This window comes from Amblyomma americanum, chromosome 3 (genome assembly GCF_052857255.1).
Source record: "Amblyomma americanum isolate KBUSLIRL-KWMA chromosome 3, ASM5285725v1, whole genome shotgun sequence".
Lineage (NCBI taxonomy): Eukaryota > Metazoa > Arthropoda > Arachnida > Ixodida > Ixodidae > Amblyomma > Amblyomma americanum.
The window spans coordinates 10,298,736-10,316,685 of NC_135499.1; the positions used below are offsets into that span (position 1 = coordinate 10,298,736).

Below are 17,950 nucleotides of genomic sequence, written 5' to 3' on the forward strand. Positions count from 1 at the left end.
CGCTGTGATGTCTGTCTAAAGAAAGTGTTCGAACAAGTCGCCCTCTGCCATAATGCAGTATTGGCACCTTTTCAGCACGTCCGATGTAGCTTTCTTGATTACGCAAGACGGTATTTCACTGCAGGCCTCAGCAATCTCTGCCTTCAGCGCTTCTGGTGCGGTACACGCGGTCTTTCACATATCCCCACAAGAAGAAGTCAAGAGGTGTCAAGTCCGGGGACCTTGCAGGCCAGGCCACAGGTCCATGCCACCCGACCCACTGGCATTTGAAGGCTTCGTCAAGCCAGGCTCGGGCAACGCTGCTGTTGTGAGCTGGTGCATCGTCGTGCTGATACCAAGTCCGCTTCAAAAGCATGAGAGGAAGATCACAGCAAAAATATTCGACCGGGCCTTTCAATATGTCGTTGAGGTGTCGCTGAGCAGTGAGCATGTGGTCAAAAAATATGGGGCCAATTATTCTTCTGTCAAAGATACCACACCACACACTGAATGACCATTGGTACTGGTGTCTGGTCTGCGCCACCCAGTGTGGGTTCGTATCGCTCCAGTAATGCGCATTATGGATGTTGACTTGAGCATTTCTGGAGAAGGTTGCCTCATCTGTCCAGAGCACTTTGTCAACAAAATCCGTTATTTCGTCACTGCTCAACAGGATGCAGTTTGCGAAGTCAAGCCGAGATTGAAAGTCTCTTTCTTCCAGCTTTTGATGCAGTTGGAGGTGATATGGATGCATTTCAGCCTTGCTAAGAATTCTTGACACTGAAGACTGAAATGTCAACCTCAGCACTCGCATCACGCACGCTGGCGGGAGGGTTGCAGCCATGAAAGCCAAAATGTCTCCTTCAGCCTCTTCAGTGATGGTACCCTTTCTGTGCCGCGTCATCTTGAAGCTACCTGTTTCTTTCAGCGTCAAGTTACTCCTCATAATTGTGTTTGCACTAGGTCTTCCCCCACACTACCAATTTCGGTACACCTTAGCAGCTTTCCTCTTATCGCCCCGTGCTGCTCCCAAGGCCAAGACCACGTTCGCCTTCTGCTCATGTGAGTACGGCATTCTTCAGGCACTGCTAAAAAATTCCTCGAAGCGGTTTCACGCGGCATGACAGTAAAGGCGCGAATATAGTCCGACGTAACGCAAGCAAGCGCACGCGCGCGGGCACGCTGCGTTGCATTGGTGAAAAAGCTCCGTCTATAGTTCGACGCACTGCAGCGGCCAACGTAACCGGCGGCTGCCAGCGTCCCCCGACGAGCCCAGCGCAGATTTGGCTCCTGCTTCAATTGCGCGCCGGCGCCGCCAACCGCGTCGACCCACAATGCATTGCTCGGAGAAAAATGGCGGATGCCAGTGCGAGCGGCGTGAGTGGCGCGAGTTGCCCAAATATTGGAATTGTGCAGGATATCGTTGTGGAACGGTTTATCGAAGCCATCAAACAACACCCTTGTGTATACGACACCAAACGGCTAGATTTTAGAGACCACCAGGGCAAAGAGAACGCTTGGCAACAGAAGGCGAAGCACCGGTCTCTCCACGGGTGAGTTGTTCCCGTGGAGAGAGCGATCTTTCGCATATACTTCGAGCGCCTGCGCTTTCACCGCAAGTGGTGCACTAGTAACACGAGAGCAAGTTTTTGTCGCGCGGATAACACCCTAGCCATGTTTCATTAGTAGGCACAATGCTGTGGATGGAACGAAACGGATGAGGCGACGCAGAAAAAGGCGCGAACAGAATTCAAACTGCCGGCGTGTCGACGATCGGTGCGCGAGGCGGCGGTCGTTCTGCGCATGCTCTGAAGTCTGCACGCGGCGTCTGGGCGCTTCGAAGTATAGAGGGGGTTTCGTTTCGGCCGGCGCAGCGAAACCGGCGTAGCGCGACTGACTGCGAGCGACGCGCGCCCGCGCGCTGAACACGTCGGACTATAAATGCGCCTTAATAGACAGTTGAGCTCACATGCATCTAGACGTTGGCACAGCTTAGAAAGAAAGCGGGATTATGACAAATGACGCCCTGTCTCGCACACGTTTCAGATATATCATGCGTATTTTGTGTGTATTTGTGCCATGCTGCGTCGACTTGAACGCTGAAAAACAAAGGGCTCTTTTCATCGTACTGGAATATAACCGGCTAATGACGGCGCATTCTTCCGCGGCAGGCACGAGCGGCTGCTGACGAAGCGTCTTTTCGGAGCGCCGTCGCCAGCCGCTATCGGTGTAATGTTAGAGCCGAGCAAAGGTTGAAGCCTTTTCTCGTAAGCGCAGACAAGGCACAGCGCTGGCGATGTTTTTTACAAATTCCGGGTGAGAGCGCTGTAATCGCGGCGCATTCGGGCGCACGGAGCGCGCTGTCACGTGGTATTTTTTAAACTCTGCGGGCTTTCGTTTTTCCCGAATAAAAACGGCCACGCTAAAGCTATCTCATTGGAAGTGCCGGGGTTGGAAAGTATTTGTGGAGCTCCACAACTTTCCTATTGACGCCTGAGCGTTTAAAGCTATATTTAAAAAGTTAATTAATCTACCTCGACTAATTATTCAAGTATGAGGAGCAAAAAAATCGTACGGTAACTTTAGATAAACCTTAACAATATCCACGTGATATAAGTTCTGAAGAAAGCTTACGTCTTTTCAAAATCTTGGTCCGAGTTAGCTTGGACACCCTGTATATATATATATATTGTTATGAGCAATTCGAAGGAGAACCTCCGGAGAAGAGACGTAAAACTGCGGTGGTCCCTAAGTGGTCCGAGCGCGCAAGCGAGAGAGAACCATCTTCTTTCTCTACAAATGCAGGTGCTTCTACTTATTCTACAGTGGCACGTAGCACTGCCCCCTCTTCTGCAGCATCGCCACGATGCGGCTAGGACGGAAATGTCAGCGAAAACACAGCTGCAGTGAACCGCTGTTCAGTCAGGTAGTCTGCCGTGGTAAGGCTTCATGTGAACAATCTGCACAACTTCAGTACGGTGCGACCGGCGCGATGAGCAAGCCGCTTGGGCGGGAGCAAGTGCATACGTCACATCACTGATGCGCCGCACTACTTCGCAAGGGCCGAAGTATCTGCGCAGCAACTTTTCAGAAAGGCCGCAGCGACGAACAGGTGTCCAGACCCACACTGAGTCGCCAGGCGCATAACTGACGAAGCGGCGTCTGAGGTTGTACCTAGCGGCGTCAGTCTCCTGTTGACAGTTAATTCTCAGGCGTGCCAATTGCCGCACTTCCTCAGCATGCTGAATGAAGGTGTCTGCGTCGAGGTCAGCGTCAGAGTCACAGTAGGGGTCAACGGGCAAGATAGCGTCCAACAGAGTGGTCACTTGCCGACCGAAGACAAGCTGAAAGGGGGTCAGTCGGGTTGTCTCCTTCAGGGCGGTGTTGTACGCAAACGTTGCGTATGGCAGAATGGTGTCCCGAGTTCGATGCTCGACGTCAACATACATAGAAAGCATGTCGGCTAGTGTGCGGTTGAGTTGCTCTACCAACCCGTTTGTCTGTGGGTGATAGGCTGTAGCACGTCGATGGCTGGTCTGCATCAGAGTCATCACATACTGGGTTAAACAGGCAGTGAAAGCAGTTCCCCGGTCAGTAACAACAACGGCGGGGCCTCCGTGATGCAGGACAATGTTGTGGACGAAGAACTGCGCCACTTACGCAGCAGTGCCTTTGACAAGGGACATGGTCTCAGCGTATTGTGTCAGGTAGTCAGTGGCAACGACGATCCAATGTTTTCCAGACGAAGACTTCGAAAAAGGCCCAAGGAGGTCCATGCCTACTTGGTGAAAAGGGGTCTTCGGTGGATCGACGGGGTGAAGAATTCCGGCTGGTTTCAACGGAGGAGACTTCCGAAGTTGGCAGTCACGGCATGCTTTTACGTAGGCCCGTACCGATGGGAGTAGCCTGGGCCAGTAATACTTTTGTTTAATCCGCGCGAGTGCACGACTTACTCCGAGATGGCCGGCAGACGGTGCATCATGACAGGCACTCAATATCTCTGGCCTCAGCAAGGATGGTACCACTAGCAGGAATGCTTCTTTGTTCCTGGCGAAGTTGCGCGTGAAGAGAACACCAGATTCTAAATTGAAGGTGTGGAGCCCACGACGAAAAACATGCGGGATGCGAGCATCGATGCCTTGGAGGTAATTGATGAGCGGCACCTACTCCGAGTCCATCCACTGAAGCTGTGCCATTTGGGTGGTACTAATAGTGCCCAGGAAAGGAAAATCATCGGCGGGTTCCTCGGGACCGACTGTGATAGGCGCACGCGACAAACAGTCCGCATCCTGATGCTTACGGCCCGACTTGTAGACGACTGTTAAGTCGTATTCTTGCAAGCGTATAAACTCCATCTAGCCAAGCGTCCTGAGGGGTCTTTGAGGCTCGCCAGCCAGCATAAGGAGTGGTGGTCGCTTACCACACAGAAGGGTCGCCTGTAGAGGTACAGCCGGAACTTGCTGATGGCCCATATCACTGCAAGGCACTCTTTCTTCATCGTAGAATAATTGGTCTCGGCGTGCGTGAATGTTCGGCTGATGACCCGTTCGGCACCGTCTTGCCACTGGATCAGTACCACACCAAGGCCAACATTGCTGGCATCAGTGTAAGTGTCCATGGCAGCGTGTTCATCGAAATGGGCGAGTATCGGAGTACGTTGTAGACGGCTGCGAAGCTCGACAAATGCAGCCTCTTGGTCGCTTCCCCACACGAAGGGCGTGTCGTTGTGAGTCAGTGAGTTTAACGGTTCGACGATTTGCGAGAAATTTTGAACAAAGCGCCGATAATACGAGCACAGAATTAAAAACCGGCGAACGGCCTTCTTATCAGTCGGGTGTGGAAAACCTGAGACGGCAGCGGTCTTGTCAGGTTCCGGGCGAACACCTTGTGCGCTGACAACGTGACCAAGAAGGCGCAGTTCCTCAAAGCCAAAATTGCATTTCTCGGCTTTGATGGTGAGTTGTGCGGATTTGAGTGCTTGTAGCACAATGCGCAATCGCTCAGGTGTTGGTCAAACGTGGTCGAAAATATAACGACATCGTCCAGGTACACCAGGCAGGACTGCCACTTCAAGCCGGAGAGAACGGTGTCTATCATGCTTTGGAACATGGCCGGTGCTGAGCACAGACCAAATGGGAGCACCTTAAACTCATAGAGGCTGGCGGGCGTCGTGAAAGCCGTCTTTTCTCAGTCTCTCTCGTCCACTTCGATTTGCCAGTACCCGCTTTTAAGATCTAATGACGAGAAGTATCGGGTGTCCCGCATTCGGTCGAGCGCGTCGTCTATCCTGGGCAGTGGGTAAACATTCTTTTTGGTCTCGTTATTAAGTTTTCTATAGTCAACATAGAAACGCAGAGTGGTGTCTTTTTTTTTACAAGAACCACAGGCGATGCCCATGGGCTGGTGGACGGCTGAATGACATCGTCCGCAAGCATTTCGGCAACTTGATTTTGAATGGCTTCTTGCTTCATCGGGGAAACACTGTAGGGGCGCTGGCAGATGGGTCGCGTAGTCTCATCAATGATACGGTGCTTGGCGAGTGGAGTGCGGCCGACCTTCGAGCACATAGCAAAACAGTCCGCAATGTCTGCCAAGAGGTCCGACAGAAGATCGTTCTGAACCGATGGCAGGGCCGGATTTATTTTGACTGACTGGAGAACGTGGTGTGGGCCAGCATTTTCTGGAGTGGGTCCTCCCATGGTGCACAAACCTGAGACCTCAGCAATGTCGTGGAGGAAGGCAATAGCCGTGCCTTTGACATTTTCAGAAGCGCTAAAACACCGAGGACGCAGAGGGAACAGACAGGGACGAGCGCTCGTCCCTGTCTGTTCCCTCTGCGTCCTCGGTGTTTTAGCGCTTCTGAAAATGTCTAATCTGCACCAACTAGCCCGATCCGCTACCGTGCCTTTGACGAGGTGCTGATATTTGTTGGAAAAGTTGGTCAGGAGGACGTGGGTACGGCTGTCTTGTAGTCAGATGAGACCTCGGGAAACGACCAGGCCCCGCTCAAGCAGCAGTGGAGTATGGCCGTCCGCCAGGCCCTCGTAGTCGTGAAATAGGTCATTCCGCACTGCACCGCGGCGGCACTGTGACGTCATTCTCGACAATGCGCAGAGCGTTGCTGCAAGGATCTCGGGAGCCAGAGCGGGCCACGGCCTGTTTGGTCGAGAAAATGACGCATGCGTCCGTAAAGTCAATCTCAGCGCCGTTCGCCTGCAGGAAGTCGATCCCCAGATTCAAGTCTCTGGAACACTCGGAGAGCACGACAAATTCACCAACGTACGTGAAACCACGAATTCCAGCTCTAGCCGTGCACTTGCCAACAGGGGAAATTAGGTGGCCACCAGCGGTGCGCATGTGGGTCCCTGTCCATGGTGTCAGAACTTTGTTAAGGTCTCCAGCCAAGGCACGGCTCATAACAGAATAATCAGCACCGGTATCGAGCAGCACGATAGTCTCAGTGCCAGCAAATCGGATGCAGCGTATCGGGTACTGTCGCTGCCGCTCTCTGTTCAGGTATCGTCGGCTCGATGGTTTCGTGATGAAGGATCTTGACACGTCTCAACGTCAGCGGCCTTGCCTGCAGAGGTCGCTGGTGTTAGTTTTCCCGGTGCGGAATGGGCACTGCTCGATACCGGTGCTGATTATTCTGTTACGAGCCGTGCCTTGGCTGGAGACCTTTGAGCGGGTCGCCCGCTACAACGGCTGGAGCGACGAGCTCAAGCTCTAAAATGTATATTTTGCTCTGGAAGAGTCTGCCCGGACGTGGTTTGAAAACCACGAGGCTGCCCTTCCCACCTGGGAGACGTCTTGCCAGAATCTCCTGGCTACATTCCCCAACGCCGACCGCCGGGAGAAGGCCGAAGCTGCTCTGCACTTCCGAAACCAGCGCACGAATGAAAGTGTGCGAATGTACATCGAGGACATGGCCCGTCTATTCAAGCGTGCCGACCCCAACATGACAGAGGAGAAGCTTCGCCATGTCATGCGAGGGGTTAAGCAGGAGCTCTTCGCAGGCCTCGTACGCAGCCACCCCTCACCTCCTCCAAATGTTACGAGCAATTCGAAGGAGAACCTCTGGATAAGAGACTTAAAACTGCGGCGGTCCCTAAGTGGTCCGAGCGCACGAGCGAGCGAGAGAGAACCATCATCTTCGTTCTCTACGAATGCAGGTGCTTCTACTTCTTCTACGGTGGCATGTATCAATATATATATTTACTTCTATTAGATTTTTGTTTTTTTTGTGTATATATATATATATTGTGAGCACAGTGCGTGACCCTCGTCTTCATTTGTGAATATTCATCATCATCTCGCATCTTCGTCTTTTGAGGAGTGGCCACCATATTTGCCAGCGGGAATAAAGAGCTCGCTTGGTCCACAGTCTCACAAGTGGTGGAGGCTGCTCTAGATCCCGCGTCCTCTTCGTCGCCACACTGCAGCTCCGTTCCGGTCGTCACCTGGTCGGACCATCTCCAAAGATGGAAACCGTCGACCAACAACGCCGTGACGCTTCCGTAGGCCTTGCCGGTGCCTCAGCAGGTGTGCTACCCCTACCTGCTGATCCCTCCGCCCGCAACCCTGACTTCAACGCTCCCGCTGCTCCTATGTCACCTGGACACCCGACATTGACCGTCACGACCCTTCAGCGCGAGCCTCCTACATTTGCGGGTCTCCTTGGTGATGACGTCGAGGACTGGCTCGATCAGTACAATCAGGTCAGTGCCTACAATCGCTGGGACTCTGCCATGAAGCTTCTCCACGTGCCATTCTATTTAACAGCCGTGGCTAAGACTTGGTTCGTCAACCATAAAGATACCATGCCGGACTGGACCCACTTTACATCGCAGCTTCGGCAAATTTTTGGCACTGTTGGTGCCAGCCCGGCCATCTACAAACAAAAGTTAGATGCGCGTGCCCAGCTGCCCGGCGAATCTTACACGTCTTACATTGAAGATGTCTTGAGCCTGTGTCGACGTGTCAACAGTGCGACGTCCGAGTACGATCGGGTCCGTCACATTCTTAAAGGCATCGGCTCCTTTGCTTTTACCACGCTGGCTGGCCAAAACCCTACCTCAGTCAACAATATCCGCACCACATGTCGCCGTCTTGACGACCTCCAATCCCTCTGCTTGCAAGACGCCTGGGACCCCCGCCTTTCAACTGATGTGGACTTGCGCTCTCTCATCCGCTCCATCATCCGCGAGGAGCTGCACGGCTCCACCTTACCGCCGCTGAATTCCCATCAGCACCGGCCTCCAACCTCGCCATTGCGTGATCTAATCAAGGACGAGCGCGCTTTTGTCACTTGTCCCGCGGCGTCCAAACCATCTGTGCCTCTTTGTGCGCCCACGTATGCCCAGGTCTCTGCGTCTCCTGCTCCTCCCGTCTATGCCTCACATTCGCCACCCGTACAGCCGACTGTCGCCTCCTTATCCCAGCGGCCCGCAATGTACCCAGCGGTTTGGCGGCCGCCTTCGCCTTGCCCTATCTGCTACTACTGCGGAATTCGTGGACATGTCGCCCGCGTTTGTCGTCGGCGTCAGCGCGACGAGCGTAACCAGTTTGGTACCGTTCGCAACGATGAAACCTACTCATCGTCTGGTTACCGCCCTACTTTTTCCTCCAATACTTCTCATCACGACGACACATACTCATCGTTTCCTTACCGGCCAACGTTTCACCCCAACGATCCTCCCCGCTTCTTCTCTCCATCGACCTCTCCCGACCGCTCGCCGATCGTCCGCTCGTCGCGCCGCCGCTCCCCGTCACCGTTCCGGCGCTCTTCATCGCCTCTACGTCCAGCCTCTCAGGCACCTGGTCGCAATACGGAAAACTAAATTGTGCAGTTTCCGGAGGTAAAGCTGCACCACTCGCCCACCCTTCAATTCCTCCTACGCTGCCGTCGAACTTGTTAGCTGGTAATGTTGAAGGCAGTATTGTAGACGCATTGATTGACACCGGCGGCGCTGTTTCTGTCATCAGTTCTGCTTTGTGTTCCCATCTTCGTAAAGTGCGCATTCCTTACTGCGGTCCTTCTCTCCGTGCTGCTAATGAAGAATTCATGCATCCTTCCGGTCTGTGTACAGCACGCATCCTTATCAATGACATCCTGCACCACATCGAGTTCGCTGTACTTATATCCTGTGCTCACCCTCTCATCCTCGGCTGGGATTTCCTACACTCCGCGCAAGCTGTCATTACATGTTGCCCTCCTACTCTGGAAGTTGCTGACTCCGACCCTTCTGACGCTCCTGCAATTCCATCTCATCACTTGATCAACACCGCGGACTATGTGCTTTATCCCGGCTCCGAATATGTCATCTCAGTTGCTTCTGCTTACGTACATGCTGGGGACATTTTCGCCACAGCCGTGCCCCGTCTTCCCTCCAGGGGCATTCTCCTCGTCGCATCCCTTCTTCGCTTTGTCAATGGGACTGCCCTTCTGACTGCGCTCAATACTACGTCGGAGCCCATTCTTCTGCGCGCTGGTACTAAAGTGGCTTCTGTGTCTACCATTCAACCTGTCACCGTTCTTTCCTCGCCACCATCCAGCTTCGCCATTTCGTCCCATCCTTCTTCTCCGGCAGCTATTTCCGCAACTATCAGCGACGATCTCACACCTGCTCAAAAAGCAGAATTGCTTGCCCTCTTGAAAAAACATGCCGCTTCTTTCGATACCCAGTCGAAAATTTTGGGCCAAATATCGGCGGCTACGCATTGCATCCACACTGACAGTTCGCGCATCATTCACCGCCACCTGTATTGTGTGTCTTCTAGTGAACGAAAAATTATTCAAGATAATGTCACCGACATGCTCAAGCGCCGCATCATACGACCTTCTTCAAGTCCTTGGTCCTCACCAGTCATGCTGGTACAAAAGAAGGATGGTTTCGTACGCTTTTGTGTCGACTGTCGCGCCCTCAATAAGATCACTCAAAAGGATGTCTATCCACTTCCTCGGATTGACGACGCCCTCGACTGTCTCCAAGGTGCTCAATTTTTCTCTAGTCTTGACCTCCGATCCGGCTGCTGGCAAATCCCCATGCATGAAGAGGACAAAGAGAAGACAGCTTTCGCCACGCCAGATGGCTTATATGAATTTAACGTTATGCCGTGCAATGCTCCAGCCACGTTCGAACGCATGATTGACACCGTACTCCGTGGGCTGAAATGGAAAACTTGCCTCTGCTACCTGGACGACATCGCAATTTTCTCCTCGACTTTTTCTGAGCACCTCACCCGCCTCGATGAAGTTCTAAGTGCTCTTTCCGCGGCCGGACTTCAGTTAAACACAAAGAAGTGTTGCTTTGCTTCCACTTCTATCAAAGTTCTCGGACACGTCGTTAGTCGCAGAGGCATAAAACCAGATCCTGATAAAGTTGCTGCAGTAGTACTGCATTTTCCCCGCTCCACACGGATTAAAGACTTGCGCAGTTTTCTAGGACTCGCCTCATACTTTCGTCGTTTCATCCGAGGTTTCGCATCCATCGCCGCACCTTTGCATCAGCTTCTTGGAGTCAGCACGCCCTTCGTTTGGTCTGAGGCCTGCGAGGCCGCCTTTACTTCTCTAAAGCAGGCTCTCAAATACATGAAGGAAGCCAACAGTCACCGAAACCAAGGCGCATTGGGGAATGTCTTTTTTTTAATTTATATTGCGGATTAGTGGGAGAAAAATACTTCAATTAAGCTTTGATTTAAACAAAACTACTTATAAAGCAGCAGAAAAAGTAACCATGCCGCCGATGGGATCCGAACCCACGACCTCCGAATATCGTGACCGGTGCTCTTACCAACTGAGCTACGGCGACGGCTGTCCAATCTGCTGCTCTCGTGGGTACTTATGTTTATTGCGTGTAAGCGAACCTTGAGAGTGTTCACCAGAGCCACCCTCGTCCATAGCGGCGGACGTAGCACGTCCTGTATTACCGCGAGAGTGACGTGGAACGTCATCTAACGGCGAGGGCGGACACTGTGCTAGAGCCCTCTTATGCTACCTATGGCATCAAGACTGCCAGAACCGAGACCCTTGTTAAGCTATTAGCAGACAAGTTAAAGGAAATGAGGGGCTCGTTTGACAAATACATGAAGGAAGCCAACAGTCACCGAAACCGAGGTGCATTGGGGAATGTCTTTTTTTTTTTAATTTATAGTGCGGATTAGTGGGAGAAAAATACTTCAATTAAGCTTTGATTTAAAGAAAAATACTTATATATATATATATATATATATATATATATATATATATATATATATACACACACGCACACACACACACACACACACACACACACACACGAGCCCCCCCATTTCTCTTCCCGTTTACACACCCAATGCCGCCAGGTGTCCCCGGGTGGCGCCTTGAGGACAAAGAAGTGAGAGACGTGTGTGCTCTTGCAGCTGGGACACTGCTTCACTGCTTGCGGCCTGTGCCTAGCAATTTTGGTTCCGCAACCTATTTGTGACATTTTGTGGTAGAGGTGCTGGGTTAATCGCCCCGGAATATATTGCACACCCCTCCTATCACCGAGGACCCCAGACCTCTCCCTGTTGACACGCCAGTGCATTGGGTCAGCAGTCGAAATCTTGGACTGCCCCCTGAGCATGGGCTATTGGAGACTACCTCGGCGCCTGGCCAACTGCCTGCTGAGCTCAGGCCATTCGACTCTACTTTGGCGCCTTCTCCTCAACCAGTCATGCAAGGCGCCGCGTACTACACCCTCCAGAACCCACGGCTACCAAACTCCTTTCACAGGACTCAGCTGGAGGATGTGGAAGATTGGCTCCTCCAGTTCGAACGTAGGTGGTACGAAAATCGTGAGGACACTCTTTCATCATGGCCTGAGTTCCGACGTCAACTGCTCGCAGCATACGTCAGCGCTGATCGAGCTGAACGCGCCCTGCAGTCCTGCGTGCTAATGCCCAACGAAACAGTTACCATGTACGTCGAAGACACGACGCGGCTCTTCCAATGGGCTGACCTAGCCATGTTGGAAGCCAAAAAGCTGCGCCACCTAATGCGCATTGTTAAAGACGAGCTTTTTGCCAGCCTCATGTGCAGCCTCCCAAGCACTGTTGCCGAGCTTCTAGCAGAGTCCTTGGAAAAAGATGTAGTGCAATAGAGACGAGCACGGGAAGGAGACACGACAAGGATGACCGCTACCAACAACTGGCTTTATTTTCCGTACTGAAGAAGTTGGCGCGGAACAACGAAGACAAGCGAGACAAAGACGAGCGCTGTTTGTCTCGCTTGTCCTCGTTGTTCCGCGCCAACTTCTTCAGTATGCATATCAACCAACTAGCCCAACTTTCTGCTCTCCTAAGTTTTATTTTCTGTAACAAATGTCAATATATACGTGTACACATTGCATGCGCACATGACACTAGGGTGGCTCTGGGCTTCTTGACAGAAAAAGAAAAAAGAAAAAAACGGGAAAATTGATTACATTTCTACAATCAAAGAAAGAATGAGTACCAAAATGTATCATCTGCGAAAAAGGGGAAGGGAGGGGGGGTGAAACAGGCAATGAAGATGAACCTACAGAAAAAAACGAAAGCGAAAAACACGCACGCACGAAAGAGACGGTGTGATTCTTACAGAAAACTTTCCAGGAATGCTTTCTCGTTCTTTCTTCGATTTTAGATATGTAATCAATTTTCCCGTTTTTTCTTTTTCTGTCAAGAAGCCCAGAGCCGCCCTAGTGTCATGTGCGCATGCGACGTGTACACGTATATATTGACATCCGTTACAGAAAATAAAGCCAGTTGTTAGTAGCGTTCATCCTTGTCGTGTCTCCTTCCCGTGCTCGTCTCTTTTGCACTACATCTTTTTCCAAGTATGTGCCACCAACTTGCCCAGCAACAAGTTTCATTGAACCATACTTCTAGCAAAGGCTGTCATGATGGAGCAGGTCCTCCGGCAGCGTTCCACCACGTACGACCAGGCAGTCCTTACTGCTTCTGTTACGGAGTCCGTTCCGGCTTTCAACAGCAATACTGACTTTCTCCGTGACATGATCCGCGCGGTCGTTCGTGACGAGCTAGAGAAGATTTGTGGTACATCGCAGCCAGGGGCCAGCTCCCTTATGAGCGTTATCCGCGAAGAGGTGCAGCAAGCTATCGGGCCTCCGTTACTACGCGGCGAACCACAGCCAATCCAGACAAAATACTGCCGCCCAACGTACGCTGAATCTCTGCAACGCCCTGCCCCAAATCCACCAGCATTTCCACCACCCAACCAGACAGACTACTGCTGCCCGACCTACGCTGATGCTCTGCGACGGCCTGCCCCAAATCCAGCGGCAGCTTTTCCAACCCATCACGACATCCAGCTACCCTTGGTGCAGCCAGTGCAGCACCACATCCTGAGTGATCAACAATTCCTGTGCAGAGCGGATGTCTGGCGTGGCCCTGCCGCCAGTGTCTGTGCTTCCACTGTGGGGAGCTCAGTCACCTGTTCGCCGGTGCCCATATCGAGAGCTTGGCCTGCAGGGTCTTCCCTCCGATGCATCAAGACTCCGGTTTGGCCAACGGCCCCGTGAGATTGAAGAGTACGTGACCCGGCAACCTCTGTGGTCCATGGCACGCCATCAGTCCCGATCACCCTCACCTCGGCGATCATCGTTTTCACCGAATGCGCAGAACTCCTCGCGAGCGATGGCGGACCACTCGCTCAGCCCTCACTGGGAAAACTGAGGTCAGCAACCTCTGGTGTCGTGTTCGCTGGATATCGACGCTGTAAAGACCCCCTGACGACGCAGACATCCGATGATAGAGCTTTGGCGACGTCGATGACAGCAGCTGAACTAAAGGACCACTTCTCACTCGACGGTCACAGCATTAGCGCGTTGGTGGACACAGGAGCGGAGTTTTCAGTCATCAGTGGCAAATTGGCAGCGCTTCTAAAGAAAGTTACAATTCCTTGCTCTGGCATGCAGATCCAGACAGTGGGGGGGCCATATAATTACTTCGCTTGGACAGTGCACGGCCAGGGTCCAGATCAGCGACTCAACGTTCGTAGTTAGCTGCCTGGTGCTCCGCGACTGTTCTCGTGACCTGATTTTGGGCGTAGATTTTCTCCGTGAGAATGGTGCTATTATTGACCTGTGGCACAGAACCGCTACGTTTTCTACAGAGAAATCCGACGACACCTCTGGCGTTCGTCAACGCAGCTCCGCCCTTCATATTTCCACTGAGAGTGTCTTGATGCCGCCGCGCTCCAGTGTTTTTGCAAGCGCCGCATGCGATGATGGACCTGCAGTCGTCAAGGGAAACCTTTCCTTGCTGCTGACACATGGCATTTGCTCAGCCCGAAGCCTTGTCCACCTCCGTAATGGTCAGTCGGAGCTCCGCATTTTCATGCCATTCTCTCCTCTCGTCACTTTTGCACTCTGAAATTTCAGCAATGAAACTTGTTGCTGGATGAGTTGGTGAAACATACTTGAAAAAAGATGTAGCGCAAAAGACACGAGCACGGGAGGGAGACACAAGGACGAACGCTACTAACAACTGGCTTTATTTTCCGTAACAGATATAAATATATAGGTGTACACATCGCATGCACACATTGCACAAGGGCGGCTCTGGGTTTCCTGTCTGAAAAAAAGAAAAAGGGGAAATTTGATTACATATCTACAATCAAAGAAAGAATGAGTACCAAAATGTATTATCCGCGAAAAAGGGGAAGGGAGGGGGGGTTGGGGGGGCAAACAGGCAATGAAGATGAACCTACAGAAAAAATAAAAGAAAGAAACAGGCATGCACGAAAGAGACGGTGTGCTTCTTACAGAAACCGTTCCAGAAAAGCGCACTCGGATGAGAACAAACTTATTGACGTGTCGCTGATGCAGTCACTCGATTTTTTGTTAATGTAGAAAGCCTCCAGCAAAACTCTGGCTTTTGTGCTTGCGCTCCTGCCCAGAATCTTTGCTTCTTTAAAGCGGGGCTCGCACTTGCACGTCAGAACATGCGAAACTAAATTCACGAGCTTATCTTGTAGTATTAAGTTTTGAGCATGCTCCCTTAATCAGTCGTTGAGACAGCGCCGTGTCTGCCCTATATAGCATTTTCCGTAGTACAGGGGAATGATGACCACTCCCAAGGCACATTTGACGAAGGCTTCTTGATGTTGCTTCTTGCAACTGCGCTCAACTTCCCAGCAGATACGGGGGCATAGTTTGGCCAACTTATTTGCGCCGAGAAAATAAGAGGCACATTGTGCCTACTGGCCACTTTCTTGAGGTTATGAGAAACCTTATGAATGTAAGGCATCACCTCGGGATTGGCCCTCGCGCATTCAGTTCCAGCCATCGTTCGTCGGGGCCCGAGCTTCTTTAGGAGGGTTTCAGCGACTGCCGTTAGGACCGAACAAGGGAAGCCTGCAGCCAATAGCCTGCGAATCTGATTATGGAAGCTACCGTGCATTTCGTGCAAACACGACTTACAAAGCGCAGATTCTAAGCAGTGCGAAGCAATGGCTCTTTTTATAGTCTTAGAATGGGAGGAATCGTAGGGCAGGAGTGCTTTCTTAGCACGTGAGAAATACGCCCAGCAGGTGTGTCTCTTCGTTAACCTAAGCTTCAAGTCTAAAAAGTGTATCTCGCCATTCTCCGGGAGTTCGTGGGTAAAAGACAGTCTTTTGCCATAGTCATTAAACAACTGTAAGATATGCCGAACTGAAAGTTCGTAAGCAGAGTCATTAAAAACTTTTTAAAAAATTAAAAAATCATATCTAAAAACCTTTAAAACCGGACCTTCACTAAAAGCTTGACCCAAAAGGCAATCAATATAAGCTAGAAAAATGTCACATAAAATAGGCGCCACACAGGACCCTATACAAACGCCGTTGTGTTGCAGAAAAGGCTGCTTGTCAAATTGGATAAAAGTGACACTCAAATAAAATTCTAAAAGCTTTAAAAAATTGTTGTGGGACACACCTACTGAGGAATGAGAGGAGAGCTCCCCCGATTTTTCAATGGACTCCTTTACAAGAACTAACTGTGTTCCTTGATAAATTTTTATAGAGCGGCGTACCTACATTTTTGAAATGCTAGAATATTCTTTCCATCTAGTTGGTACATATTTTTCGTATTTCTGATAATGATGATGGTCAATTTTTTATGGTGCAAGGGCATCTGCGTCCAAAGAGCGCCATGGCACAAGGTATTTTAGTTTGCTCAAGCTGGGGTCGAAGACAAATTTTCCAAGCATTTCACCCCTTACTAGCTGAGCACCAGGCCAGAGGAAAGCTTGCACCCACTGCATCACCGGTGGGTAGCCGGCGGCACCGGGGATCGAACCCCGCACCTCCCGCATGCGAGGCGGATGCTCAACCACCGCTGCTCTCTTTCCGTATTTCTAGCGCAAAAAAGACGAGGACACAAGCAACAAAGTGGACAGGACACAGCGCTTCCTGTCCACGTGATCATAATGAGTGCATTTTGCAAGCATGGATATAATCTTCTGCGTAGAAAAAAAATCTGGCTAATAAAAATATTTCAAGAGTATCGCGGCATGAGCAATTCTTTTGGCTAAAAATTAAGAATGACTTCAAAGCTCCTACCATGTTTTGTTGTCATGCCAGGCTTTCTGCAAGTTTGGTATAGCAGTGAAACACTCATAAATTTATAGTCAGTGTCGCTGAAGATATATCAATGAAATTTCATGTGCAATCTTTCAGTGCACTTCTCAAAAAGGCTGTCAAATTTCATCGCTCTATACCCGAAAAAACATGTCTGGTGGTTTAGCGATGTCGGGCTGAAAATGTCTGGCACAATTGATATGTTCACTGAATGAGGCAGCCAGTCTTCCAGTTTTCAACTTTTTCATAATCAGTGCCAATTTACCCATTGTACGCCTGTGGCCAATGAAATGAAAATGAAAATTGGTTATTGAGGAAAGGAAAATGATGCAGTAATTGTCTCACATATCTCAGTGGACATGGAACCTAAGGAAAGGGAGGAAGGTGGGAGGAAAAGAAAGGGAGAAATATGTGCTGTAGTGGAGGGCACCAGAGTAATTTCGACTACCTGGGGCTCTTTAACATGGAAAATCCGGCTCATTAGCAGAGCGCCCTAACTACTGAGCCAGTGCTGCGTTTCTACAGCAATGTTGTCAATGCCAACACGTATTGCTCTAGTGCTGTGTTTCTGCCATAGTGTTGACCATGCCAACGCATACAGCACACATCTCTCTGTTACTGCCACCACATAGCTCAAAGTGCAAATATTAGTTTGATATTAGTGTTAGTATATCAAGAAGATGATGTGCAGTTCACTGCGCATGAGTGTGTTGGAGTTTAACACAAATCATGTTCAGCTGCGATGATAGCCTTGTGCTCTCTCAGTGGCCAGCAAAGCTGATCTGTTTGCACCGCCGCGGGTTCGAATCCCAGTTGCAGATATTTATATGATTTCTTTTCATTTACTTCTTTCAATTGGCACAAACACTGCAAGCCCACTAGGGACATACCCACAAACTTTGCAAACTAACAAACATTGGAAGTGCGGAATAGTGCTTTTGTGCCAATAAAAAAGTTTACCTCTGATCCCAGCGTCTCCTTAAGTACATCCTTTCTCCATGAGGCTCAGTGGGACACCAAATCTTGGCCAGGAATGGAAGCTGGTGGCACGAAAGGCAGGCCACAGCTGGCTGGGTGGTTGCCTTCCCAGGTGTGGAGTGTCACTCATGCACAGACTCTCCACACCTCGCTGAAGGAGGCTTGTGGCATGCAGCCTGGGCTCTAGTGAAGCTTCCTGTGGGTACAAAACTGACAAGTGCTGCTCTGATCCATGCAGCACTGAGCTGGAGATGCTGCGACGAGACAAGAGCAGCCTGGAGGTGAAATTTACCACTGTGGCTGTGCAGCTGGCCGAAGCAGAAGCCGCCAAACAGCGGCTGCACCGACAGGTGGGCCTTACCTGTTTCCATGTCCTCTTGCAGCACCTGCTGGCTCCCTAGCCTGCCATACTGT

At 51.0% G+C, this 17,950-nt stretch overlaps 1 protein-coding gene across 18 annotated transcripts in view; it reads left to right on the forward strand.

The window, feature by feature from the left end:
* Window positions 1-17,950, forward strand: part of LOC144124450 (uncharacterized) — a 425,125-nt gene that overhangs the window by 348,919 nt on the left and 58,256 nt on the right. For all 18 annotated transcript variants that reach the window (XR_013313175.1, XR_013313176.1, XM_077657111.1 and 15 more), the window contains one exon: window positions 17,775-17,886. Coding sequence is in view for 16 of the 18 variants with exons in the window: in XM_077657111.1 (XP_077513237.1) it covers window positions 17,775-17,886 (112 nt within the window). In the remaining 2 variants the exon portion in view is untranslated. The remainder of the gene's footprint in view (window positions 1-17,774; window positions 17,887-17,950) is intronic.